Source organism: Syngnathus acus, chromosome 1 (assembly GCF_901709675.1).
Source record: "Syngnathus acus chromosome 1, fSynAcu1.2, whole genome shotgun sequence".
Classification (NCBI taxonomy): Eukaryota; Metazoa; Chordata; class Actinopteri; order Syngnathiformes; family Syngnathidae; genus Syngnathus; species Syngnathus acus.
Window position 1 is genome coordinate 2,927,063 of NC_051087.1, and position 27,079 is coordinate 2,954,141.

Here is a 27,079-nt window from a genome sequence, read left to right on the forward strand (position 1 = left end):
AACGATTGGAAATAAGAATGTTCTTGCCTTTGACAGGGGAAGGGGAATAGGTACACCGCTCGGGACTAGTCGGAATTCCAACAACGTCCTTTAATATTCAAAATCAAGAAAACCTTAGCGTCAAACAATAACATAAACATTAACTGACCGCTTAGTGGTCTTTATATTTTAATATTCCTTACGTTTGGGAATGCAGCATACGTCACGTGACCACGTTAAACCCGGAAATGAATCTCCAAGCGAGAAAATGAAAACAGTCGAAAATGCCTTCAAGACGATTTGAACTGCACTAACCGCTCTATCACTATCGGCTCTTGTTTTTATCTAGCCGGTCATGCTAACGACAAGCCATGTTGTTTTCGTCCTGGTCATTTACGTGGCTTCTGTTTCTTGCTGTGAGCAGAAAGCGGAGACTCCTGACTGGCGAATGACTCTGAAAACGATACGCAATGGCATCCATAAAATCGACACGTATCTCAACGCGGCTCTCGACTTGTTCGGCGGCGACGACGGCATGTGTCGTTACAAATGTAGTGACGGTAAAGCAGATTTTAATATCATGTAGTTATTTTTATATATATATGTGGGTGTGTATATGTGTTAAATTTCACATTGCTGATGTGTTCATCAGGCTGTGGTAGATAACAGTGCTTCACCTTTGCTCCCCTCTCAGGTTACAAGCCGGGGCCTCGTCCCGGGTACAAGCCGCCGCCGCCCAACGGATGTGGAACGCCACTGTTTGGAATCCAGGTAAATGAAATGAAATGACAATGGCTCCTGATACTCACAGGCGGAGCTAGAGGGGGGACCTCAGCCCCCCTAAACTGTTTTTTATACATCAACCACCAGTGACACAACATTGACATGTCCACTTGTCAATATTAGTTTACAAATGTCAGCAATGTGAAATGATCTTCCGTTCCCAGTTCGACGTTGGCATCCCATCCATGACCAAATGCTGCAACCAGCACGACCGCTGCTACGACACATGCGGCCGCGAGAAGCATGACTGCGACGAGCAGTTCCAGGACTGTCTGGAGACCATCTGCAGGAACGTGCAACGTACTCTGGGATTGGCCCACAGTGTTCAAGGTGAGAGATGGCGAGGTGTGATAGTGCCTTGTGATCACAGATGTGTCCAGCAGAGGGTGCAGAAGAGCTTATTTGTATTTGTCAAACGAACGTGTATAATAATGAAGCTGACTTGAAAATCGTTCCTTAAGAGTGGATTTTGCTTTATTTACAAGAATTTTTGTGATCTCAGTTTGCCCTTTTGTGTCATTTGTTGCGCAGCGTGCGAGTCAACCGTGACGTTGCTATTCGACGCCGTGATGCACTTGGGGTGCAAACCGTACTTGGACAGCCAGCGAGAGTCGTGCGTGTGTCAGTACGAGGTGAAGAAGGAGCTGTGACCAAGTTTTGGATCTACGTTTGTTTTGATGCTCCGCAAAGTAGACATTTCTCAGGGATAGATGTGATGCTGCTGCTGCCTTTTTGACACCGGACTCTATAAATTCTCACTTTTGACTGATATCATGTAAATAATTTGAAATGCATTCAATTATTTATGTTTTTGTGTGTGTTGTTCAATGGATTGGTTCATTGGTGTTTTTTTGCTGAAAAGTGGGGTACAAACGACCCCCCCCCCCCAGATGACTGCAAAAGATTACCCTAAGATTCCCTAACCCCTTCAATTAAAAAAAATGATCTGGGCGAAAAATCGTAAAAGTTAAACGTGTTCAATAATTATGGTTAAAAACAATCTTTGTTTGGTCTAGTTTGACTAGTTTTCATATATGTATTCTGTGGCACTATGCTGCCCCTCACGGGTTGCTCTTGGTACTACCATGTACTACGTGTGTGGTGTGCTGTTTTTGTTTTGTGATTGTTTTTTGCTCACTTATAATATGGTTAAAATCACTGTGTAGTGCACCTTGCTTTAGCAGGATGTAGTCTATTCTGCAGAACAAATAAAATTAAGATAATTTATTAATTACCTTTGTGTTCATTGGAAATCTTGACTTTTTAGTTGGAATGTCTCCTTCACTCCGTGAGAAGAAAGTGCCAAACGTTTTACATTCTGTAGGCTCTGCTGTCAATGAAGTGGCTACAGTTATGAAAATATTTAATTGTTTTTCTTCCAAGCCCTACAGGCATTGGCGGCAGAACCTGTCAAGCAAGACCCACAAGATGTTACAATTGAAACATCACAACCAAAGTGCAATTCTTGTGCAACGCCTCACAAAGAAATCCCTGAGGCAGGATTGAAGACCCAAAGACAGAGGGGAAAGAGATGCAGAGAAGGAAACGCAGTAAGTCATAGATCAAAATATCAAACGTGGGAGATACCCACACCACATCTAGGAACATTTTAGTAATTCAGTAAATAATTTAAATACACTGCCACAGTGCTTTAGCATACTTTTATGAGTGTGTTGAGCAAGCTTCTGGATATGTGTGCATTTTATTTACAAAACACTGACTGCATGGTATGATAAACAATGTCGTCTTAATTGCAGGATCCGAGCATGCACATGTTCACTCTTGTGAAGACAATTGATTACTTATACTGTTTATCCAAAATGAAGAGACATCAGGACACAAGAAGGAGAGGAGAAAAGAATTTAAGGGGGACACAAGCAAAGGAAAAAAAACTGGGTGACACAAAGAAGAGACAGAAAATAATTGATAAAGACAAAGGAAATACATTTTAAAAATGAAAGAGACAAGTGGACGGGGTTAAGGGAGGATCTGTAGTTCATTAATTTTTCAGATTGGAAGTTGGAATTGAGGTGTAACGCGGAAGCGTCACATTTGACTGACAACTTGTAGCAGCCAATGATCGCCGACCTCTTGGCCAATGCGCGCGGAAGAGGGCGGGGCTAATATAAGTTGGCGAGCTGTTGTCACGGCGAAGGTGAGGTAAAGCAGCGAATATGTCCCGAATTGGAGAACGCTGCTGTCCAGGTAAAACAGCTTTTAAGAGCTTATATATACATATATATTAAATGTACGCATACGTCTTATGAATATGGAGGGCGAAGGACGCGAATGTTTCTTTGGGAACATTTTAATAATTATCGTCAGCGGCATCAGCGAGAGTTACGATACAACTTGGGTGTAGCTGTCATGCCATTTTCTTTTAAAAGTGTTATGAAGACACCAGACAACATTCTTCAATTTTGATTTCTCTTTTTCTTAACTTCTTTTCTTCAAGCAGCGACTGTTGCCATGGACCATACGACCGTCACAGACAGCAAGAGTAAGTGACAGGAGCTATTCGGGGAAAAGAAGTTACATTAAAGTATTATTTGGTTGAGTACAAAGGTATGGAAAAGATTTGGAAATGAAACAAAGAAGTGTAGTGAATGGGTTAATCATTACCTTAACACGCCTCATATTTCCCGTTTATAGCCATGTTAACCTGCAGGCTTCACGTTATCGTTTAACGTTAGAAATTAATGTACTGTCATTATATTTCGTAATAAAATGTGATGAATATAGTTAAAGTTATCTTCTGCCTTGTTCTGTCAAGTAATGAGTAGATGATCCATGCTTGGCATATCGTCATTACATGGAATGAGGGCTAAAATAAAATAACTAATAAAAAAAACTGGGATATTTTTTGTAATGGACAAAAATAAATCGCAAAATCGGCACATACTTACTTTCCATTGGACAGTATGTATTTGGCAATAATTAAATTGGAATTGTTTTCATAAGCATTGAAGCTTGAATGAAGCTAGTGTATGATTTTGTAAACAAAACGACTAAAAATATTCAAAAGAGTTTAATGACACATCTTTGTATCTGTGGAAGACAAAGTTTTGAAAGCTGACAATTTTTTTTTCATGAACCAAAAATTAAAATGCCCCTGTTTCAGTGTGTCACCAGAGCTGCTTTGCTTTAATTTCACAAAGTTCGTGAACAAAAAAAATCCGTATTTATGTACTCACAGGTGTCATCTTTCTCCCGCGGTCAGCCTGTTATTGTAAGCAGCTAGCACTCTAAGCTGACCAAACAATGGCTGCTTGACCTCCGTGCTGTTAGCGCTAATGCACCTGTAGTTGACTAACAAAGAAAAAACTTACTTCTGCAGTTGTTGGACTGAAGTTAATGTGTTGTTTTTTTGTCATTTCAGATCTATGCGTCCAGAATCTTACGGAGACGGATGCTTTCAGAAGGTTGGCTCATATTTTCTCAAGCAAAGCTTCCGCTTGTTCCCGCCTTAAATATTCAGTGTTGCGTGATCGCACAGCGAATCGCTTTTGGACCCCGCCGAAGAATACAAGATGGAATACAGACGACGAGGCCAGGCGCTCATTTTTAATCAGGAACGCTTCTTCTGGCGCCTCGGCATGAACGACCGGCACGGGACCAACGCTGACTGCTACAAGCTGGAGATCAGGTAGAGATGATCTCCATTTTCCCCAAAAACTTGTAGTTCATTGCTTTGTCCTTTCTAGGCTGAAGGAACTCAACTTTGAGGTGAAAGTTTACGAAAACTACAAAAACGAGGAAGTCCTGGAGATAATCCATAAAGGTGATCGTTTAAAACCTATCTTCTTCTGCTCTAAGACAATTTACAGTTCTCAAATTTTCGTAAACAAAAGTCATAGATGAACCCAATGTACATTTTGTAAATACTGATAACAAATAACTAATGTCCGACCAGCCGGCGAGGATAACCACTCGGATGCCGATTGCTTCGTGCTCGTTTTTCTGAGCCACGGCGAGGACGAGCACGTGTACACCTACGACGGCAAGATCAGCATCCAGCACATCACGTCGCTCTTCAAAGGAGACCAGTGCCCAAGCCTGGTCGGGAAGCCCAAAATCTTCGTTTGGCAGGTACGCACCACAACTAGTCACCGGCGCAGTTATCGCTTTGCCAGATACAAATGAAAATGTCCGTCCATCTCCAGGCGTGTCGCGGGGACAAACACGATGAGCCCGTGATGCCTTGTGACGCCGTGGACAGCAAGTCGAAGACCAGCGAGGTGGTTGTCGACGCCAGCGCTGTTCACACGCTGCCGGCAGGAGCCGATTTCATCATGTGCTACTCGGTGGCGGAAGGTAAGAAACATTTTTGTTTTTGTACCCGTTTTGATGAATAGTGATACCCCCATCAAGAAAACAAAATGAGCTCACATTTGAAGCCGTTTTAGAATCAGCTCACCGTACAGCGTCTTAACCGTCATGTTCGCGGTATTTCACTCTCAAGGTTACTACTCGCATCGCGATACGGTGAATGGCTCGTGGTACATTCAGGACCTGTGCGAGCTGTTGAGGAAGTACGGCGACTCTCTGGAATTCACCGAACTCCTGACGCTTGTCAACCGCATGGTATCGGCCAGGAGCGTTTGGGGTAGCAAGGACAGGGATTCCATCGGCAAAAAGCAGGTGCCCTGCTTCGCCTCCATGCTCACCAAAAAGCTCTACTTCCGCCCCAAGAAGTAAGAATTTAGTCACTTGTTGCGTCCATCCTAATCACAGAAAAGATTCCCCGATTTTTATTATTTTTTTTACACTCATGCCTAATTGCCCAATTTTTTTATTCCGTTTCCCGTGTGAACGTAAATACAACCGTAAAGATAAACAGATTTGCGGAAACGGCCTTTTTGAGTCTTGAGGGGCAGTTTGTGCTTGTTTGGAAAAACGACCTCGCTGTTTGCCTTTTGCAACCTTTAACAAACTCTGACGAAAAGCCCAAATTTGCTACGTTTGCAAGCTTTCATAAGAATTTGCAGCTCAGTGAGATACAAGCTTAAGAAAACTCTTCCCCTTCAGTTTTAGAATCAAAACATGGTATAGTGATGCTGTTCATTAATTTGTGCGTTATTGATGTGCGTAATTAAGTGACAAATTTGAAACAATGTTGACTCTTTTTAGCATAGCACGTCAACTCTGTGTAGTCACAGAGATTTTAATTGTAATTGCAATAAGTTTTACATATTACTCGTGCAGTTTGGCCATCATTTTTCATTTTGTGATTTTCCTTAAATATGCTGTTTGACCAAAAAAAAAAAGAAAAAGGGAATTTATGTATTTGCATGTGTTTGTATTGGTCTTTCAAGTCATGTCAGTGGTTAAACTTGGATTCCAAAAAATGATTTTTTTTTTTTTTTTTTGCACCCAAAACAGCAGCTGACACAAATGACTGTACCTCAGGGAGTATGGGTGTGTGTCCATTTAAAAAAAATAAAAATAAAAATCCTACTTTTGTAGTCACATGATGTACTGTATGACTCAGGGAAAAACAGAACAACTCTTAAATTCCAATCACATCTTACCGCAGCAGTCTGTGACAGATTCAGCAAATGAATTTTATTTCAATTTTCCAGTTCGTTCATATCTGCCCCCCCCCCCTTCCATAATCAACTCTCCTTTCTGTCTCCGATTAAAAATGCAGCATTATGAAAATAAACCGAAAGTGTTTGCTTTCTTTTTGCTCTGTGATGTAATCATGGCTTGGACTGGATCTGCTCGATGGGGAGTTGAAGCTGTGTCGGATTACGCAGGCGTTTCAGGTCATCCTCCACCTGGAACATGTTTAGTTCATATTGAATACAGATAAATGTTTCATTTGCATAATTCACGAGTGTATCGTATTGCACTTAACTATAAGACTAATGCAGAATCTTTTGAAAAGATGCATGCGCTTGTAGCAATCACAACATACCTGAGCCAGCTCATCTTTAAGTTCATTGTACTTTTCCACATTGAACTTCTTCTTGCTAGCTCCCTTGTAGAAGTATTGCAGGAACTGTCTATCTTTAGCACCAGGGTAGACATAATCCTGGAAAAAAGAAACAACAAATGGAGGAAAATGACAAAACTATTGAGTGTGTAGGACAGAATTTGGCTTGCTTACCTCCTTTGTGAGGACATAGTAGGCGAAAGCCCCCATGCTAGTGGCGGACGTCACAAAATAGGTGACGGGCTCCATGACGTCCCATGAGTACACCCACCATGTGAGCCAGGCCAGAGCGCCGCCCTGCACGGACAAAAGCGCCAAGCCCGTCCAAACCGCCCTGGATGTTTGCAACTCGGCCGTTTGAGACAGCTGCGCTTTCATCTGGCCACAGGGATGCGGGGACAAGGAAAATGTTAGGACAAGGTGGAAATCACAGCAGACATGATCCAATTTAGTCGTTCTACGTAGAGGATAAAGAATGCGACGGCAAGTGCTGTCAGACTACAAGGTCTTCTGGCAAACTTGACCACTTGTTCTAAACTCGGAGCAGCCTTGTGGTCCAGAACATCAAAATAACCATTGATGAGAGCCACATGCTGCTTCACCAATTCATGATTCCATTTTCATTCGATTGGATATCAAGTGTTTGGGCACACCTTCTCCAGAGGGGACAACTCCTGTTTGAGGCTGTCCAGTCTCTCCAGCAGTTGGCGCTCTTGAAGCAGTTGATGCTCTGGCAGGTTTAGAGCCGTGTGCAGAAGATGCACCACGTGCTTCATGTCGTCCAGCTGCAGGGCGTGCTCGCTGGACTTGCACACTGGAAGCAAAGCAGACGATGCTCAAGGCACGTTCATAATGTTGATCGTGTCGATTTGTTTGTACCTTTCTCAGGTGCGTGGACATTGTAAACCGTGTTGTTGATGACCAGTTTGAAGTGCTTGTCTATCAGGAGGGCTTCTATCAGCGTGTTGTAGGCTACACGTTCACCAGCTGCCCGGATAGACAGAATCAGAATTAGAAATGCGAAACAGATGTAAAATAACCACTAGGGAAGACTTAACTGAACAAATTCCAACCCGCCGCCGCCGCCTTGTTAAAATCTGTTTATCAGTTCAAGTGTTACAAGTTTCATTCCATTGCTGAGCGGTCTCCATGGCAACCTTACTTGGAATTGGAAAGCATTCCATTCAGCGCCAAGTTAGCTATACTTTGTAAAGATGCAGAGTCAGCATGATTTAAGAATGATGTAGTGGCCCACAATCGCATTCAGCTTGAGAATATAGTGGCAACTGGCAGGTATCCAATGACCTAATGCACTGCAAATTACCATCACAAAAGTCACGTAAAAATTAATTACCAAGTGCAACCACTAGAATAGCACACCACACTTTCCCAAAATTGCCCAACACATTGTGAGCATCCCCCAATGGTAAGTTATATATATATTTTTTTAGACCGAGTGAAAAAATAAACAAATTCAACTTAATTCATTTTTGTAACCTGATCGACAAATGACTTGTAGTCAAGTGTTTCTTTGGAAGCATCCACTCTAAATTTCTCAGCTGGGAGTGCTTGTTTGACTATATGAGGCTTTTGCGGCTTGGCTTTGGTTCTCCGCCGCGCTTCCGCAGAACCCGCTTGACGACATGCCGGCAGGGGTTGAATTTGAGTAGGTACCTTTGGAAAGCACGGTGGCTGTGGCGCCGGGGTCTTCTCTTTGCAGCTCGCCGATCAGGTTGCCCACCGTCATGAGCATGGGCTGCAGAAAGAAAAGGCACGTCTCGCTCCTGCACGTCAGCGGCACCTCCAAAGCCAAGCGCCCGTGCTTGTACATGAGCAAGGCTTCTGACAAAGACATAAAAAAAAAAAAAAAAAAAAAAACATTTTCATAAAACAATATTTATGGGGGTTCTAAAATTAATCTAGCAAGTATTACAGAACTCTTGCTACGGTAAATGCTCGGCGGGGCAAGAATTATTATTGTAGCCGTAGAAGTCATAGTGCATGCAGTAACCGCAATTACCTGTAGGGGGCGGGCGTGTGCTGCAGAACACAGCCTGACAAGCTCCAAGCAGAGGCACCTGCAAAGGCAAGATAATGAATCCATAATGACTAAAAGTACTCTCTTGTTGTTTAAACCGGCAGGGCTGGGAATGAAAAACAAAACCGGGAAGAAATGATGACATGTAATTTTTTCCCACTTCATAAAAAAAAAAAGAGCTGTGCATTTTATCCCCCTTGCTTAATGACATGGAATCCCACCAGCCTCACTCAGAATGCAGGTTGTGCTGATTGAAAGTGGAACTTTTTTTGCCAGCGCATGATTTTGCCTCACATTTCATAATATTTGTATCGCAATAAACGTTCACTCATCCGCGGGGGAACAGTACGTTTCTTTGGCAGTCAGCACCGATGCCCTAGTTGAGATTCAGCAAGCACCGCCAAGCATGCACACCTAGAAAGCGGGAGTTGGCATTTTAACGACATTACTGTAATAATTCAGATAGACGTAGCAATAATCATAGTGCCAAGAATCATTATGGGCATATGCACAGTCTCAATGAAATTAAATGGATTAATTGGCAACTGTGATCGAGGCTGTTCACATTTATTGCTGGGTTGGAGTCAAAAGTTGTAAGGGGTATTTTTTTGAACCATTATTGGCATGCCAAATGGAATTAATTTGTACCATAAATATCTGTATGAAAACACTTCTGGCTCATAAACAGACAATCGATATTGACGTATACTTACATTTGTCTGCTTTGACCCCAGGCTGAGTTCTTAAATCAAACGCTATCTTATTTATAGTGAATAAATCTTTCTATTCGAGGGACAATCTTGGGGCTGGGAATAAACCAAGCCCAGTTTTCAAATCACCTTTTGTCCTCCAGCAAGTCTACAATTCAATCAATATCAAATTAAAAGGCGAGCCGGGGAGGTAGACCAAGCTGACGTTCTGGAGGTGGACAAAATATAAACCAGTGGAATTCTAATTTTGCCGTGTAACAGCTATTTTATTATTCAGGAGCAGCAGCGGCTCAGTTTGTAATAACTTAGACTAAGGACTGATGCGTTTTGCTTTGCTGCCCCACTGTGGGCGGAGAAAATGAAGGGATTACGCCAAAGAGTGATATGTTGGTCACATTAAGAAAACAAAACAAATCGATAGCGGTTAGCTGATTCATTCAGTGAAGAACGATTAAAAGGTTTTACGACGGCCAAAATGTGATCATTTCTGTTTTCGTGATGTCCACATTGTGTAGGAACTCGAAACAAAATTGAGGTTGGCTGCTGAATGAGAAAGAACGTGTTACCTCAGGACGAAACGCAAACATGAACAAGACCGAACAAGCTACGTAAAGGATCCGCCTAGTCATGTGACTCTTCAGGTTCGCATAGACGGGGACGTTTTTTCTTCATTAACAGTGCAGGTTGGAATTCATTTTACTGCTGCACACTTGCTCACTATGATCACAATAAACCTTCAGCTGACATCCCCCCTGCAGCTATGAGTTTTCCTATTTATGGGAGTCAGCCAAGGCCGAAAAGTGACAAAATGCCATCTGGTTGCGTTAAACAAGTCGTCCCCCCCCCCTTCCCGCCTGAGAGATTGGTGATGATGAGCACAGCGACAGGCGGCTCATTACTGCCTGCGGCTCGACCGCCTGATGACTCCCGTCACAGTGAGATACGCTAGTCCAGGTATGGATACAGTGGGTGATCAGTAATTTGAATGGCTGGTGTACATTGCAGGAATGGAGATTGGTGGGGCAGGATTGAACTCATAAAGGCTTGAGGGGAATGAAAAAACAAGATAGCCACTGTGGAAGAAAATTCAATTATTCCCAGCTGTCATTGTGATGAAGTGCAGGCAGCAAAGCGTTGAACCGAGCAGCTTTGGAGGAGAAACACCGCTTAAAAATCCACAACAAGAAAGTGCGAGCGAGAACATTTTCAAAACAAGAAGGTGAAGAGACTGGAATGTCTGACCGCTCAGACTCCTTACAAGCACTGGTGGAGCTAGATGGGGGGGGGGGGGGCCGCAGGGGCATTGCCACCCCCCATTTGAAATATAAAATATGAATATTTGGGGTTTGTGATTATTTTTTGTGATCTGGAGTATACACCATTGAGAGATCGAAGCGTTCGAAATGTATTGTCACTCTTTCAATGATAGACAGCCATACATTTAAAAGATATTAAAAAAAAACGAGTCAAGCAATGTGGAGAAAATGACTCATGTAAATTACAAAAAATGATCTATATTCGATCTCAAATCATACAATAAGACTTTTATAGAGGCCCAAGTGTGACCCAAGAAGGAGGATTCCCTTTATTTTCCCACGGAAAAAAACTAGTCCACATTTAGGAAGTGACTCAGAGGTCGCGCTCACTGTCCCGTAACAAACGCACTGGCTCATCTTAATCAAAATGAAAGGCGAGAGTGAACCTTGATAGAACGCTCACTTTGCTTCTCAATCGGTCGGTCGGCCCTCACTGGCGATATATTCGTCCTTCTCTACGCTGATGGTCATGGATGATCACACGGATAGTAAAGAGATGGCACTTTAACAGCCGATCGATAAATCAGAGATGGGATACTCTGACGTGGTGTCGGAGTCACTATGTAGAGTCTCCCCCTGGTTCACATTCAGCTTGAATGTGTTGGTGTAGCAATGCAGTGTTGTCGGGCATAGTGGGCAAAGCAAAACATTCATCACTGCCTAAAAGGAGACTTTAAAGCCTAATTGCGGTTTGTCTTCCGAGACGGGGGCTCGAACTGAAAAGTAATTGAATGACCACTGCTTTGATGAGCTGGTGTAGGCTGTAATGATCGGTCAGGTGGACGTGTTTACACTACGTAAAACCCCGCCAAGTGAAGTAATGGACTTGAATAATTTATTAGGTTCTATTTGCCGTGCACAGAAGAAGAAAAAAACAACATAATAATGCTTTGGAGGCAAGGCAGAAACGTGGATGCATGTTCCAATATTTTGCTCCACAAGATGATGTCATAATATTAATAAATATAATACGTCAAACATTATAGTAAATACCCACTGAGAGCTCAGCCACCAATTTACATAAACAACATTTCTCTTGTTTGGCATGCTCAAACATGGCCAATAAAAGATTCTTATTTATATATTAATAGTGTAAACAATATATAGTATACACCACAAACTATGATCACATCATTTCAAGATCATTCTCTGACGACAGTATATTTAAAAAATAATTGCCTTAAAGGTGATTTAATTTAGAAAAAAAATCCATCAGAAGTGCAAGCATGCATTTATTTCATGGAAAGACTTCATCATTTCCACTGACAACCCAGGCTAAACTTGGCTCCTCCCTGACATACAAAGATCTTTAACAACGAAGACGTATCACTTCAAACATACTTTGATGCTAATTACGCCATCTTGTAGCATCATATGGTTTTACCTTAAAGGCACAAAAACGTCCAAGTTCCAACTTACATGTGCACATCCGGTTTAAATTACAGGGATAATTTGTTTTGAAATCGCTGCTGCACTTTGGAGGCGGTCCTTCCCACGTGTCAAACTAATGTTATTTCGTCCCGCAAGAGGAAGTGCCGTTCAAATTACAAACATAATTGCGCGTTGAATAAACAAGCGAGCGTCCATTACCTTGTGAAGACATATCACCGGACGGTGAGCTTTCAACGCGGGGCGACGAGCACCGAGACGTAAACCCCAAAGTCTCCCAGCAACTTTGCCGACTATCGAAGCCATTATTAGGCGTCTTGTGTTTAGCAGCCGAGTCGGGACATTCCGGTTTTGTCCAGAGACAACAAAAGTGAGGAGAGACAAAAAAAAAGATAAAAGGATTCGCCCTTCTCTCCCAAATCGAGAAATGGCGAGTCAACAGCAGCCGGGATAGTTTGAAGAAGGCACAGCCCAGTTGAACCGCATTTCCTCTTCGCCGACCTCCCTTCCTTCCTTCCCTTCCCCTCCCTCTTTTGGCTCCACTTGGCTGCTTGTTTTTGCGCAAAACAACCGGCAGGGAGGAGAAGTGAGCGACTAAGCTTTACTCGCTGACATTTTGGGCTCGAACCGAAGTAGCGGGCCAAAGTTACACGGTGAGTATTTTAGCGTACGTTCAAAGGCAAGCTACCTTCTAAGCACAGTCAATTTTGTATACATTTGAAAATAAAGACAGTGCTGTAAAGTAAAGCAAAACATAATGTTAAAAGTGGATATTTTGTCTCAAAATGAGGCCATTTTAGCGCTTCTTAAAAGCATAAGTCTTACATTATGCATTACACAACACAGGTGAGTAATTGAAAAGTGAAGTTACTATTTTATTGCATTTATGTTTTTCCCTAGGCATTCCCCCCCCCCTTTTATTTTCATTTTTTGCCTTCATTTTCCTTAGACCCTCTTTTTTTAAATACATGATTCCTTCCTTTGTTTACTTCTCTTCACACCTTCCTTTCCTTCCTCCTTTGTCGCTGCTTGTACCTGAGACTGCTCAATGGTAGTTAAATGGGTCATGAAGAAAAAACCAAGTGAATCTTTTGTTATTGGTTTACGTCTGAGCAAGCGTCACATCAAGTGTGAAATGAAGCAACCAAGTGAATCTTTTGTTATTAGTTTACATCTGAGCAAGCCGTTTCGCAATGTAACTTTTGCGCGAATTCAAACTTCTCCTCCATTGATGATCATGATCATCTTGGCTGGGTAAGTATCCAAAGCCACTTTCAAGCAACTGTGAAGCTCCACTTTCTGATAGATGATATAAGAATTTCTGCTTTGAAGAATTTAACGCTGACGTTGGGAAAAAATTGCACCGACATCTGCGTCATTACTTTTCATCATGTTGATTGATGACCACAGTTTTTTTTTTTTCTTTCTTACCCTGCCCTCGCAAACCTTTCAAGACTTTTGCCTCTACTTTAATCAATAACTCTTCGTCTAGGAGTTGGCGAGGGCGAGTAATTTTCTAATGTCACTCCCTCCAGAGTGCCCTGTCACGAAATAGCAGACTGTGTAAATTAGCAATGCTGACAGAAATGGAGAAAAAAAAAAAAACTGTCACACTATAGAAACCAATCTATTTGCATCTGCATAACTGGATGTGATGCACTCTGAGCATTTTTCTCACTGCCTGTGCCTGTTCCCATACAGGGCAAAGAAGTGCAGCCAACCAGACTGCCGAGTCATCAATACCCCCGCGGAGAAGTCTGGGCAAGGATGGATGCGATCAATATTCTAAGGCAAGCATGTTACATTTCCCCCTTTTTTTGGTAGTAATAGACCCATTTGTTCATTCATATCCAAACTCTATCACATGACTAAATTCAGCAAAAACGGCATCAGCAAGATGGCTGACTCTTCATGGATGTGAGATTTATTCTCCACATTAGCCATGAGCTGTTGGAGGAAGGTTGCGCAATATAGCTCAGTACACATTTATTTATTTGTTTGTTTATTTATTTATTTATGGTAGGTTAGAGAATGAATGGATGGCTGGGTAAGCTTAGTGGTATTTATGTGCCTTTGACAGCTTAAAGGAATGATATTTAATAGTACACCCTCACCCAGACGAATTTGTAGGTTATACTGCCACCTTATGGACTAGTTGTAGCCAATGTCCGACATAGCCGTCAGCTCAGAATAGCCACAACATTTTTGAAATCATATCTGGAAAAATGAAAACGTTCGCCGCCTGATATCGTTTTTTCTTTACTTTGCTTGGTGGGTTGAGAAGGACAGTTTTGTCTTTAATATCTTTGCTGTCCGAGATGATTGCCCCTTCAAGTAAAATAGTGTGCTCTTGCATTGCACGCTGAAGTTGAGGATGTGTGTGTTAATGGCGCCCAGATAATCCAAAGTGTGGAAGTATGCGGGACCATCTTCCGTTTGAAGTGGCGGATGACGTAATTGTGCCTGACAGGACGCTGATAATGATGCGTGATCAGATGCTGAGCCGTTCGCCTTCATTTCTCTCCTAATTGACCGGGCCGCGTCTCCTTTGAGCTTCTTTATTATTTATTAATAATTAGGCCATATATAATTCACACGGCTTGGACCCGCATAGTTAATTGAGCATCTGTTTGAATTGTGGCCTCTTGAAAAGCAGGATGTTGGAGTTGGGCCTTTGTCTGCATGTAAAGAAATATATTCCTTAGTTAGTCATGGCGGATGACACCGTGTCATGTAAATATTATAGGCGAGCAAAACTTATGTTCGATGTGTTATCATTTACATTTTTTTACGTTTCACTTACAAAGACAACCTTGTCGAAAAGAATCCCATTCGCAGACCTACAAAAATAATTTGAAATCTTGGGTTGAGTCCCCCTTTAATCCAATGCAATGAGCCTTTAATGGTTAAATTAATTCGAAACTCAAACCATTGTTGCGTAAGTCAACCTTATGCGAAATGTTGTTTCTATGTTAGGACTTTATATTGATCAATATTTACTGCATAAGGAATGTTGTCGTTCACGTGGATGGCCACGAGAGGTCAGCATCTGCACAGCAGTTGCCTCATCTGCGGCTCCGCACTCCAATCCGGAATCTGATGAGGCGTAATAGTCGTAACATCCATCCATCCGTCCTTCCGTCCATCCATCAACTTGACACGGATGTAGTTCAAGTTTGGGAAATAGTTGGAGTATAAGAAAACCCACGTTGAATCCTGAATGTCTTTATAGTCACTTTTCAATCCATATTTTCATAAGGAAAAGGAGACAAAATTTACCTACATTATTTATTATCTTCAAGAAGCGAACTGAAGTTGTCTTCTTATTGTCCCAAAAACGAGAGTTGAAATACAAAAAAAACAAACAACATTATATCAACACGCTCTACAAACTTGTGTCAACTTCAAGTCCCTTGAGCGACATGTGCTCTTCAGAGCGACGCCTCCTCACTGCGGCTCTTCAAAACGAGCCGAGTATCAAAGGCTAATCTTTAAAAAGTTTAGTTTGGGTTGCGTTGAGGGAAATTTCCGACTTTGGAAAAGACATGTTCGTGAAAAAAAATCAAAAGTCTCCCCGGTCGGCACTTCTGCGGGGGGACTGTTTACGCGAGGCTGTCGACAAGGTCCATACAAGCCCTCCCGCTGCCGTCTTTCATGCTGGCTCGGGACCAGAGAAGACGGGCCAGCTGAGAGGAGCGCGTCTCGTCTGGTCTGGTCTCGCTGCGTGTATTTTTGTAGACATCGCTGTAGATTTCGCTTCATCTAAGAGCACATCAAAGCGTGCTCTGCTCTTCTCCGCTACTACTAAACCCCTACGCCTTATTACCAAAGTGCTCTAAATGCCTTTGGGGGAGCCGAGGCCAGCTTTTAAAAAAACAACAACACACAAACAAAAATACAAACACGTTTTGCTTTTATCTTTCAAACGACTATTTATGCGGTTACAAAATGAGCATTCTGAGCGTGTCACGCCGGTGACGACCGCTCCACGCGTGCTGAATGACAAAAACAAAAGTGGAGTCGAGTCATTTGTTTGCGTGAGTCACACGCTGTCACGCATCCAAGAAAGGCTGCCCGCAAACAAAAAAAAAAAATACCAAAAAGTTTCCCCAAACGTGCTAGCGAACATGCGATTAACAAACGGTACACTCCCGTTCGTCTACTTTTTGATTTATTTTTTATGTCACTCGTGATGAGTTGCACGCTCGAGTCGGACGGACCGTGCGGGCCCGAGCCGGGGCGTAAACACGCTCCCGGCGGCACACGAGTCTTGCCGTCAGGATCTTGAACGCAACCCCACGGAGATGCTGAATAATAGAACAAAGTGGCGATGAGTCTTCCGAGGTTCGGCTGCTCTTTATTGGTCCAAAGAACGTGTTCTCGTGAGCGAGTTGAAGCTAATTTGTTGCTCGGGAAGCGCAATTGCAGTCGAGCAAGAGTTTTCAAGTCTCAAAAACCCAACTCATTTCAACTCGCAAAGTACTTTTAGTTTCAGGGTTGGCCCACACTTACTGTCAACATTTTGGACACTTGCATAACAAAGTGCCAATGACAAAATCAGTTTTCATATGATCCAATCCAATAGAAATGAGATCTTATATTTAATGTACAACCCCTCCGCCGTCGTCTCTTCTTTGCGATAAGTGACATGCGGTAAATGCAGAAGTATTCAAAGACAGACGAGGGCTGCCATTCTCCCATAGGGACCCCCCACCCCCTCCCCCCTCCCCTCACTAATGCAAAGAAATCAAAACTCCTCGGACGTCACGCAGGCCGATTGAAGTTCCCGCCTCGGCTGCTCCGGAGCGGTCGCTTGCCCCGCGATGGCGAGCTTCATTAGAGCTGTCACTCAGACTCGGGGCAACTGGGCCGTGCCGCGGGGCACCCTCAGGGCCCAATCACTGTTGGTGTCCCCAGGAAAGGACCATCAAACGGCCCTATAGCATAATTCTGAAATGCAGAGAATCATGCTCACCCCCTCCCCCCTCTGCGATGACATGATTAACGCCTGAACACCAAGCTGCGGTTCTGTACACTATTCAGCAGAGGTCCCTCGGATAGAGTTCTGTAATGCGCCCATATATTTATAGTTCAATGTAGACGACTAGACTTTAATATAATTTCAAACTCATCATTACCCAGACAAATAAAATGATCGGGTCGGGTAAAGTGAGGAGCCCCCTGGTATTCATCGGCATGAGCGATGGCAGAAAATTCCCTCGGAAAAACGACGACAGTGGGAAACCGCTCGTTCTTATCTTTGCCTCATTTCAGCCAGCGCGCTGCAATTACAATGAGTCACATGACGCAATAAAAATAAATGAGCCAGTGGGCGCTCAGCTGTCCAACAATCCCAAATCCCGAAACAATGAGATATCCACGAAATCCCGCCACACAATTCAATACAGGAGCAAACAAAACCCAAACAAAACAAAGGCAAATGTCTTTGAAGAGCCAAAAACTGCCACTGCCGGAGTTCCTTTCAACAATATACACTGCGCAATATTCTCAGTACCAGCATGTTATTCAGAGCCTTCCTCCAAATATTTGGAGAGGAGGAGGAGAGATGAAACGGCGACAGAACAATGGGACTTTGGCGCTGTTTTGCCGGCCGTGCACCTCGCCCCGCCTCGGCCTCTTTGTAGTGAGCATTATGGAGTGTCCGCATCCCCCCGGCCGGGTCCCCGCTCGTTGTGAGTCCAGGTGGGGTCTCAGCCTGCGACCCCACCCCACGCCTGCAAGCATTCACACAAACACAACCTCGTCTCTTGTACACCTGCTCCATCACTCTCCCGTTCTCACACACACACACACCTTACCTCCCAGGCATTTACGCGCAAATGAAAGCGTCTGCAGGGGCTTCTTTGTGCCAATAAATCAGTTCAAAACAGGTCAACTACATATTATAAATCTTCGACTCCTAATTTAAGGAAACTAATATAACTTGTGGAGCACTGGCGGAGCTAGAGGGGGTCAGCGGGGGAACTGCCCGCCCCGTGAAAAATGCTTGGGCACCCCAAGTGCCGATCGTGATGTGTATTTCTGTTATTTTTCTACAGGAAAGAAAAGACAAATCTGTATATACTGTCTTTAATCAAAAATGTCTGTGTGACTCAAGATGAAGGCCGTTGCTGATTTATTCTCGCTTCACTAGTCGAGTCTGATGGCTCTGCGTCAAATATCCTCCCTGGATCTGATCTGATCAACTCTGTGAAAGTTGAGCCAAAAGTTTCTGTCCTTTTTTAAATGAATTTCAAATGCAAAAAGTTTCCCTTTAAAAATGATCAAAAGCAACATTTGAGAGTGGCAAGCCGTCACGTTCACTTTATCTCACGCTCGCGTCAAATCTGTGAGATTAAACCCCCTTGACTGAATGCCCCCCCCCTTACTGGACCCCCCCACCCAACGCTTAAAAATGTGTCGTACCACAAGCGACCAGAAGACAGTGCTAAATTGGAGACGAATTTGAGAACAGAACAAAGACAGACAGTAATGATGTCTTTCTCTCTGATATTTGGCTATGGCTACAGAGTGCTGCCCCTGTTTTTTTTTTTATATATATATATATTTTATTTTTAGAAAGAACTGATCATTAGCTGGAGGATGTAGGCACCTTTTTATCCCGCAATGAAAGGCAGATAGCAACCAAAACAAGGTCTGACCTATATTCACTCGGCAACATCCCAACGGACTGGCAGGTTAACCCCCTTGCGGCGCCATCGCACACGTGATGAGATACTTTTTTTGTACATATCACACTTTCCGACTCTTGACTGTCGATATGTTCATCTATTCAATTTGAAATTCAAATGCGTCGCACCGAGAAGGGGGGTGTCTATGGTCGGCGTGTCGAGGCTGTGTCTGGTCCAGGTAATCCTCAGTGATCTGGCCTAATCTGTCACAGATATGCGGCAGAAGCGCGGGGAAGCTGCTGAAGTGGGGGGGGGGTTAAAAAAAAAAAAAGGATTACGGCAGTATGTCTGTATTAGCTCACTGGCCTTATCTTTTCAAATGCCCCCCCCTAAAAAAAACTGCTTTAGCTGCTCTTAGCGCACAGTGTCTCTGTCATGCGGAGTTTTACCATACTGTGCCAAAACCGACAATCATTCCCTTCTGATTCCGTCGTATCCCTAATATTTAGTCAACTCATATTTTTTATTGCCCCCAAATCTGATGTACTGTAGCCTTGGGGGAAGAGGCGGGGCTACACCATGAACATGTACATAACGTATACAACCATTTTGCTGTTTTGCTTGGACCATCCGGCCAGCGGTGGAAAATCAAAGCGTCTCCCTGATCTGAACTGCGATGACCTGAACCAAACTGTACCGCTTAGCGCAAACAAGCCCACACGGGACATTATACGATTAAAAATAAAACATTGTGGTAGGTCATGTGTTGTTACGGATGAAGCTGTTTGCTAACTAGCACCAAGATTTATAGCGCAGTGATGCCTTCCAGTAATAAACACAATTCTCAGAAGCTCCCTGATTGCCGGGAGAGATACCAGCTCCATCGACGTGCGCCGCAACGTGAGCGTCCCGACCCAAAACATTTGAATCGATAGCGGGAAGGCGTTTCCCACAGTTGGTTTATGTTGCCCCTCGTCTCCCCTCGTGGGAGGGCCACCCATCGGCCAGAGAACGACCGTGTCGGATGCGTTCCCTGTTTATGTTTCAAAGATTAGAACTGATGAAAGAATCTCTTCCCAAGTCGGGCTCGGGGAGTCGCCCTTTGGACGCCCCGCCCTTTGACCTTACGCGTTGTCAACAACCGCTGAGCATTTACCCACTGATTCGTTTCCGTCGTAAAACTTTCTCGACTTTGTTGCCGTCGTCTCTCAGGATCGTAACGCTGCCGTTTCACCTTCATCTGTCCGCTTTCTTTTCATCGTCAAGCCTCGCTGAAAGAACCTCATTGTTCCGTTTTCTATGTGGTCTCCCAGTTTCACCCCTTTGATTCGCTTCCTCTCCCAGTCTCTGTTACAGTGATATGACTCGCCCCAGTCAATGTCCCGTACACCTTGTGGCGAAGTACATAATACCGCCTTGTCATTCTTGTGGATTTCGCATTCCCGTGCCAGGAGACGGATCGGGAACTTCCAACCTTCCTTGTCATTACCATCCCCGCCACAGCAAAGCAAACGGGAGGCTTTCCGAGGTTAACTCGTCTCTTGCCTTCGGAAGCTTGTGGATTTGGATGAGGGTGTTCCTCAAATTTAAGAAGACACGCTGGCCGCATTTGTTTCCCATCAGCTCTAATACGAAGCAGAGTTATCCCAACAAAATACAGCACTGTATGATTACCGGCAAAAGCCTCGCCCTCGAAAGATGACTCGTCAGCCGCCGCCGCACCAATGCTAGTCAGTCCTCGCAGTCTATTGTCTGAAAAAGCGTCCATCTTAGGTTTGTTTGACCAGATATTAGGGCCGCTATTGTGTAAGTTTCCTCTCTCTTCAGCTAAGCCGATTGTGTTTTCTTTGGCTCGCTGACAAGCCCCCGCATGGCAGTTTCACTCTCCATGTTTGCCTCGAAAGTGACTCATCACGTTGTTATTGGGTTTCATGACAGCGCGGTGCCTGTGCCGAGCTAGCTCCTTTGTTGTCTCGGCAAGTTCATTCATTAGATGATTAAAACCGTCGATGCACTTGTCATAACTGATTGTGCATTGGCCTCCCTGTCTCGAGGCTAGAAGTCCCTCAGCGGACCAACTGGAAATACCAAAACAACTCAACTCCTGAAGCGTTGATCGTTCTCAACGGCTCGATACCGAGTTAGCAAGCAACATTGTAGCGTCGACCCAGAGAGAGACAAAGTTCCCGATGACGAGATCTCGCTTTAGTCACGTATCCCCGCATTTTGGAGAAGCCAGCTAGCCGTACGACAACCGTGGGTCGGTTTTCCCGTGATAATTGAGTTCTACGTATTGGGTGTATATAGAAATGCAAGACGGTATGGCCACAAATAAACAAGCTAGATAGACCGCACCATATGCGCCTCTAAATTGCTCGCCGATCATTCTGAGCAATATGTTCGGATGGTGCATCAGCTTTGTTGACGTATACTATTTGTTGTACACGGGGAGCAGATGGCACTACCGTTGACCCCTCTGTGTGTCTTCCTGTCCCCTCGCTGAACCGCAGAATGTGTGTGTGTGGGGCTTATCTGGTCAAACTGGGCGGCGGGGAACGCTTTGAAGGCACGCTTGTGTGGCGATGCAATCAGCCAGACACACTCATACACAAGCACTCCTCTTACCCGATACCCCTCTTTGCCCTTCATCTGCTTTTTGGAAAAGAAAAAAAAAAAGTCAAGAGAGACCCTGTTTAAACAGCTCGTGGACAATCTTTGGGACTTAAGCAGACAGCATCAGTCCAGAGTCTGTCCCGTCCGCTACTTCAATATCTCCACGTGATAAAACACTCGCAGAAACCCCTCGAGGGGATCGCGTGTAAATTTTCCACCCTGGACGGCAAAATAAATAGCGATTATCCGCAGAGACAATGTAATCCCCCAGTGGTCTCTTGTCCAATAGTGACAGATTTTGGATTGAGCGTACATAAAATGGAGCTGGACGTACGAGCGTCTAGACAAAGTGGAGTGCGTTGTAGCTGCTGTCAAAATGTTGTCAAGTGATTTCACTGATGTTGTTCTAATGAATTTATTGGCGCTGGCTGCCGGAGAAAACAGTCTTTTGAGCTGTCAGTCAGGTGCCGTCCAAATTTCGGCTTTAGAAACGTATCCCGGTTCAAATGTGGTCTGCAAGAAAAAATTGACATGAGCGTCTGCAATTTATTTTATTTTTCTTTCCCCTCCTGCGCTCTAAAAGACTGTAAATGAATCTCGCCGGCCAATTTGAAGCTTTCATCTTTGGCTAATAAGTTCCACACCAGCATGGTAACAATATTCCTATCCCGGCACGTATTGATTCGGATTAAGTTCTGCATCGTTTTGGTTGATTGCGCAAATTAGACTCTTCTTTTTCATTTTCCTTCCTCCTTTGCCCCGTCACTTTTTCGTGCTGCCTTTTCGGTAGCCTTTGATGTGCTTGCTTTAATTTGAAGCCTAATGGAATCTCTGGCACCGCCGTCTATCGGCGACAGCATCGCAGATCATCGTTCTGCCGAGTGGGTGTCGAGATAGCCGTAAAACAATACAGGGACGGTTCCGTCGCAGCGTAGGACTTAAAAGTTCATCGGGTAACTGAATAAACAACATGTCAGGCAGTTCACTCAACATTAGCACGGACTACGATTTTCAATCATTCAAAGCAGGTGGTTTCCAACCCCGAAACTCCTCCCACAGGAAAAAAAAAATGCCTGGAGGGTCGCTGCGTTACGTTGCGAGCAATAATAAAAGTCAGGACGGTAAATCAGTACTGCGTCTTTATCAAAGCCGTATTTCAGTGCTGTTCAACTAGCATACTTGTAAAAAAAAATATGGAAGGATAGACGCCGTCAGCCATGCGTTTGCCTGCACACACACTCCAAGACGCTGTAAGTCAAGTTCAGACAGTCGGGGGGGAAATCCCCCATTTCGGCAGCCTTTAACTCTCCACGCATACTCGACTTAATGAATGCCGCTGCGTGTAATGACACATACGGGAGCTGCGTTGGCGGCGAGGGGCCTCGCTCTTTCATTCGTGCTTGTATTTGATGTCTCTCCACCGGATCGTTATATTTCACGAGGAGATTGCCAGAAATTGGCACAAAAATTAGTTGGATTTTGAAATTTTGTTTTTGGTAGTTCTTGCTTCTTGTTGCCGGTTATTATTGAACTCACCAAGATCTTTCTGCCTTTTATCGTAATGACACATAAAAACCTTTACGCCGACTTTTACGTCGCCGGAGTCAGTCGCTGTCGTCGGACCCCGACTGTTTGTCCTATCTTTTCGTAAATCGACATGAATAAGTAACGCAACAACGAGCCCGCTTTGTCCCATCTGTCTTTTCCAGTCCGATGAGACAGATGAAGAGATTTTCGATGGCGGTACGGCTCTCGTGGCCCTCCGCTACCTGCGCAGGAGAAGCCTCTCCCTCTGATGTCTGTCGGAAAATTGACTTGCCTTTTCAGGCGTTGACCCCAGTGTCTGATGTAAGACCCAGACACTGCACATCAAAGCCAACCAAGGGCTGGGAGAATGGATTTCTATTTTGGAAGAAATATTGACTTAAGGCAACGGCGTGATCAGGCAACCATAAGTGATGTCTCACATCTTTTTTTTTTTTTTTGGTCGCCGCTTACCGAGGCAGCGCCGCAAGCATGACTTGCTTCTGCTTTGCATTATTTGGAAAAGTTTTTCTAACGTTGTGTTACCATACATGAATCATTAGATGAGTTCTTTATTTTTGTTCTCTCTCCCTTTTCATCTCCTCTTTTAAAATCCGATATCAGAAAGCTGGAATGGCTCTCTTGGCTCCTGGAAGTTGAAGGCAATTAGTTTCAGAAGGCTGGCGATACTTTGCTTTCTTTGTATATATATTTTTTTCTTAGAAGGAAATCATTTCCAGTACCTGAATAGCGAAACACTTTAAATACCGTATTGGTGGTCATTTATAAAACATTTCTCCTATTTAATCCATCCATCCACTCAGTCCGTCCGTCCATCCTTTTATTTCCTAGGCAGAACAAAGCACATCCATCTGCAGTACCTTTTAATCCAGATTCAAACGACATCGATCCAACCCCGTTGTCGTTTCTGCACATGGCTTTTTACAGCAGTTTCCGCATGGGCGAAGGACGGCTTAGCGCCTGGTCCAGCTGCAGCCCGCTATCAACAGAAGGCATCCAGCTGTTGCCCCTCGAGATGGAGGCCAGGTGCTGCATGTCCTGCAGGCTCATTCTTTGCTCGTGTAAACATACCTGCACCACATTGGGACTGGGAAAACTATGAAGACACCAGAAGACGCAAGTGAGTGCTTTGTCTGAACCATGTTTAGCGTTTTCTTTGCTGATCTTTTGTCAGCCACCATGCTCAGCGCGGATGGAAAAGCTTTTAAGTTAGATTCACAACGGGGATCTCCGCAAAAAGTCGAGAAACGTCGTCACGTTTGCTCCAAAATCAACACGCGGTGGCACACGTGCAAGTTTGCGCGTTCCATTTTTCGCCATGTCGGCGTAAAAGTAAAACGCAGGAGGAAGCCAAACGAGTGGCCGCGTATGAACACACGCAAAAAACTCTTTGGGATTCTGACTCACGCTGGCGGCGCACATGAAAAAGCCTCGGTGATTTACGGCACACGCAAGCTTCACGCGGATGTCAAACCACTTCCCGACACTTCACCGCTTAACTGCGAGTGCGGCCGTCTCCAGAGTTATGGTCCTCTGGCGCTTCCGTTAATAGTCGCTTGGCTGCAGTCTGGTCGGCGGCGAGGAGCCTGCGGGAGAACAGCCACCTGTGCGAGGCCGGTTGGATGCGTGCCAGAATACAAAACAGATTTGAAAGGCAGTACCTGCGAAGGCGTCACACTCCGGCGCAAAAGCACACAGAGGGAGGAGAATTCCCTGGCCACATGAAAGCGGGAGGCGCCGGGCAGCGTGCCAGGCAGGACTACCCGGAGACAAAAGAGAAGCACCTCTGCAGGGGTTTGATGTTCACGTGGGATCCAACGTGCTGACGGATCCTGAGCGGGAGTTTGGCCCATTCGCAGATGAACACATTTGCGCCTCCGAGCGCCGTCTCCAATTAATCTTCTCGACACTAGGCTCTCCCCCGAAGGCGGCGGATTTCTCGGCACCGGTCGAACTTGACTCGTGAGCCAGGCGTGCGTGGGCGTATACGCGGCTATATGAGACGCGCACCGGCGCACCCCTGATGAGGCTATCAAATATGGACAGTCAACAAAATCTTTGACTTTGCGCCTGACTCCCTTGACCTCACCGGCTTCATTTTTGTCGACGGCACATTCGTAAGAAGTGTCGCAAAATACACCCTGTGATTGATTTAGGACCAGTCCAGGGTCTCAGCTGGGTCAGGCTCAGGACCAGTATGCAGGACCGTATAGAAAATTGATGGTTTTCATTCTCCGCAGCACCCATCGGATCAGCGGCGATACGCTAATCTCATGTTTGTTAGCACATTTTCACGGAGAAAAAAAAAAGCACAGTGTCACTCGGCTTCAGCACAAAGGAAGCCCGATAGTGGGATTAGCGCTTGGTTTCACGGGTCGCCGTGACGGTCCACCGCTGCGCTCCGCCAGCCTTGCGCGATGCCCTAATGATGCTGTCGGAGCTCGGAGGGGCGGGGCTGAGCTAACGGGGGTTGCGGGGTGGAAAATGGAGCGGGGGGATTGGGGAAAGGGGGGGGGGGTGTTAACTTATCTGCACAGCTCCTCAGCATTTCTCTTAATTAAAACTCCTATCTGTGTCTTTGAAGTTCATAATGAGTCGGTTTTCTTGTGCGCAGCAACGGGGAGGAAAATAAGGCCAGAACGGATGTTATTCTATTCTCAAACACGTCGGATGTATGTTGCAGCATGTCGGAGGTTATTGTTGCCGCCTCTCTTATGCGGTTATTTGCATGAAAACAAGCTTGAGGAGCAAAAGGATGTAAGCAATGAGGCTGATAAAGAGGCGCTGCTGTTTTTTTTTTTTTTTTCTTTCTCCCATTTGCAGCATGTGAATGGGTTTAATCTTATCACGGGCTGCTCCTCACAGCTTGTGCTGATCTCCCTCCTCGCCAAGCCCTCACTCTCGCTTTCACGGGCCCTTCAGATTACAGTCAAATATTACAGGCCGTGACCAATCTCCAATTAACCAAATGTTGTCGGGCTATAATATCACCCTTGGCTCTTTTCATGCGCTTCGGATCGGCTTTTTCTTCCAACCAGCGTGGATGTTTTCTCCCCTCCGCGCGATGAAACGTCACTCTGCCGCTTAAAGCCGCCGTAGGATCCCGCCTAAGCTTAACCCAAATAAATCAGTCTTCCCGCGATACGTTCCGATTCAGACGAGAATTCATCGCGTTTCGGAAATTGTGTTTCCAATCAAGGAAATGACCGCACCGTCCCAGTTTTTGAAAGGCTGGCCGCTGAATTTGCTTGTTTTTCTCTTTTGATGAGCTGATCTTTCCTGGTTTGCTTGATTTGCGCAGCGGTGGGTGGACCGTCAAGGACAGGAAGGCCCAAAAAACTGAATTTGTGTGTGTGTGCGCCTTGTCTTTGTCATCCAGTATTTTCACTTTGCTCTTGCTTCCGTAAGCTGTCGCCGTTTGACGGGGATATAATTAGCGGCTAAGCATTTTGAGTAGAGCACATGACAGAGAGCCGCCGCTGATTCCAATAATAACCAAACTCCGCCAACATTTGTATTTCAAACCGAAGGACGCTTATCGGTACCTTTCTGCTTTTTTTAGTGTTCCCGTCAAGGCGTCTTAAGTTGAAAGAAGACAACAACACTTTGTTTCAAGAGATGAATCGACGACCCGCGCAAACCTTTCTTTGCTCTGATCTCCGTTTGTTTTAAAACTGCCGTCTTGTTTCGGGAGGAATCGCGACCTTTGTGTTCAGATGCGAAGCGCCAGACAACGGCGCTTGCATTCTCGGAGTTCTTCAAACGAACATCCGGGCGGCGTGTTTGGCACCACCGGGGACGAATCGTTTCCGTCTTAGGCTACTTTCAAGTTTTACTGCGGTGAGGAGTTCAACATGAAACTTGTGATTCAGACTAGGGCCAGAGTTTGTCTTTCTGCAAGAAACGCCTCGAGGTCTTAACTATCTATCAAGCATTGTCGAATCGTCTTCACACCAGTTGTATTATCAAATGATTCAGTGTACGGTGTGCTGCATGATGGCTAACATTGCTAAGCTAACTCAGAATTAGCGCTAGCATCGTTTTCATGTTACCCACTTGTTGCAATCTCAAAATGATTGAAAATAACGAAGGGTGATCATTTAAACCCGGAACACGTTTGGCTCGACCTTCCGATG

The 27,079-nt window shown here is 44.7% G+C and overlaps 3 protein-coding genes and 1 long non-coding RNA gene across 8 annotated transcripts; 2 read left to right on the forward strand and 2 right to left on the reverse strand.

The window, feature by feature from the left end:
* Positions 1–209: 209 nt before the first annotated feature.
* pla2g12a (phospholipase A2, group XIIA) lies at positions 210–1,993 on the forward strand. Its single transcript, XM_037259421.1, has 4 exons — positions 210–539; positions 674–750; positions 927–1,092; positions 1,294–1,993. Exons 1-4 carry the CDS (start codon positions 335–337, stop codon positions 1,410–1,412), a joined length of 567 nt encoding a protein of 188 aa, XP_037115316.1. The 5' UTR covers positions 210–334; the 3' UTR covers positions 1,413–1,993.
* Positions 1,994–2,195: 202 nt separating this feature from the next.
* Positions 2,196–6,202, forward strand: LOC119122915 (caspase-6-like). 4 transcript variants are annotated; one of them, XM_037251614.1, is made up of 8 exons: positions 2,196–2,312; positions 3,218–3,262; positions 4,142–4,184; positions 4,259–4,408; positions 4,467–4,543; positions 4,676–4,851; positions 4,926–5,076; positions 5,225–6,202. In XM_037251614.1, the coding sequence occupies exons 1-8, from the start codon at positions 2,294–2,296 to the stop codon at positions 5,458–5,460; spliced, it is 897 nt and encodes a 298-aa protein (XP_037107509.1). In that variant the 5' UTR covers positions 2,196–2,293; the 3' UTR covers positions 5,461–6,202. The 4 variants fall into 4 exon arrangements, with proteins under 4 accessions (XP_037107509.1, XP_037107517.1, XP_037107501.1 ...); XM_037251622.1 differs by having other exon boundaries at positions 2,208–2,312; positions 3,221–3,262; XM_037251606.1 differs by lacking the exon at positions 2,196–2,312 and adding an exon at positions 2,717–2,967 and having other exon boundaries at positions 3,221–3,262.
* Positions 6,203–6,308: 106 nt separating this feature from the next.
* Positions 6,309–12,659, reverse strand: LOC119122902 (calcium uniporter protein, mitochondrial-like). 2 transcript variants are annotated; one of them, XM_037251575.1, is made up of 8 exons: positions 12,355–12,659; positions 8,721–8,778; positions 8,375–8,542; positions 7,580–7,687; positions 7,354–7,514; positions 6,875–7,078; positions 6,683–6,799; positions 6,309–6,542 (listed from the first exon to the last, which is right to left on the reverse strand). In XM_037251575.1, exons 1-8 carry the CDS (start codon positions 12,457–12,459, stop codon positions 6,465–6,467), a joined length of 999 nt encoding a protein of 332 aa, XP_037107470.1. In that variant the 5' UTR covers positions 12,460–12,659; the 3' UTR covers positions 6,309–6,464. The 2 variants fall into 2 exon arrangements, with proteins under 2 accessions (XP_037107470.1, XP_037107479.1); XM_037251584.1 differs by having other exon boundaries at positions 8,375–8,539; positions 12,355–12,651.
* A 1,196-nt stretch (positions 12,660–13,855) lies between these two features.
* Positions 13,856–25,357, reverse strand: LOC119122933. The gene is made up of 3 exons (XR_005097975.1): positions 23,869–25,357; positions 19,942–19,944; positions 13,856–13,938 (listed from the first exon to the last, which is right to left on the reverse strand). It is a non-coding gene; the product is annotated as an uncharacterized LOC119122933 (long non-coding RNA).
* Between the last annotated feature and the right edge of the window lie 1,722 nt (positions 25,358–27,079).

Coding starts and splice junctions, on each gene's coding strand:
- pla2g12a (XM_037259421.1), top strand. CDS start 335: ATGCTAACGACAAGCCATGTTGTTTTCGTCCTGGTCATTTACGTGGCT. Junction 751..926: donor CGCCACTGTTTGGAATCCAG/GTAAATGAAATG, acceptor TTCCGTTCCCAG/TTCGACGTTGGCATCCCATC. Junction 1,093..1,293: donor ATTGGCCCACAGTGTTCAAG/GTGAGAGATGGC, acceptor TTTGTTGCGCAG/CGTGCGAGTCAACCGTGACG.
- LOC119122915 (XM_037251596.1), top strand. CDS start 2,937: ATGTCCCGAATTGGAGAACGCTGCTGTCCAG. Junction 4,409..4,466: donor TGCTACAAGCTGGAGATCAG/GTAGAGATGATC, acceptor TGTCCTTTCTAG/GCTGAAGGAACTCAACTTTG. Junction 4,544..4,675: donor CCTGGAGATAATCCATAAAG/GTGATCGTTTAA, acceptor ATGTCCGACCAG/CCGGCGAGGATAACCACTCG.
- LOC119122902 (XM_037251575.1), bottom strand. CDS start 12,459: ATGGCTTCGATAGTCGGCAAAGTTGCTGGGAGACTTTGGGGTTTACGT. Junction 7,688..8,374: donor AGCCACCGTGCTTTCCAAAG/GTACCTACTCAA, acceptor CTATCCGGGCAG/CTGGTGAACGTGTAGCCTAC. Junction 7,515..7,579: donor TGTCCACGCACCTGAGAAAG/GTACAAACAAAT, acceptor CTTTGCTTCCAG/TGTGCAAGTCCAGCGAGCAC.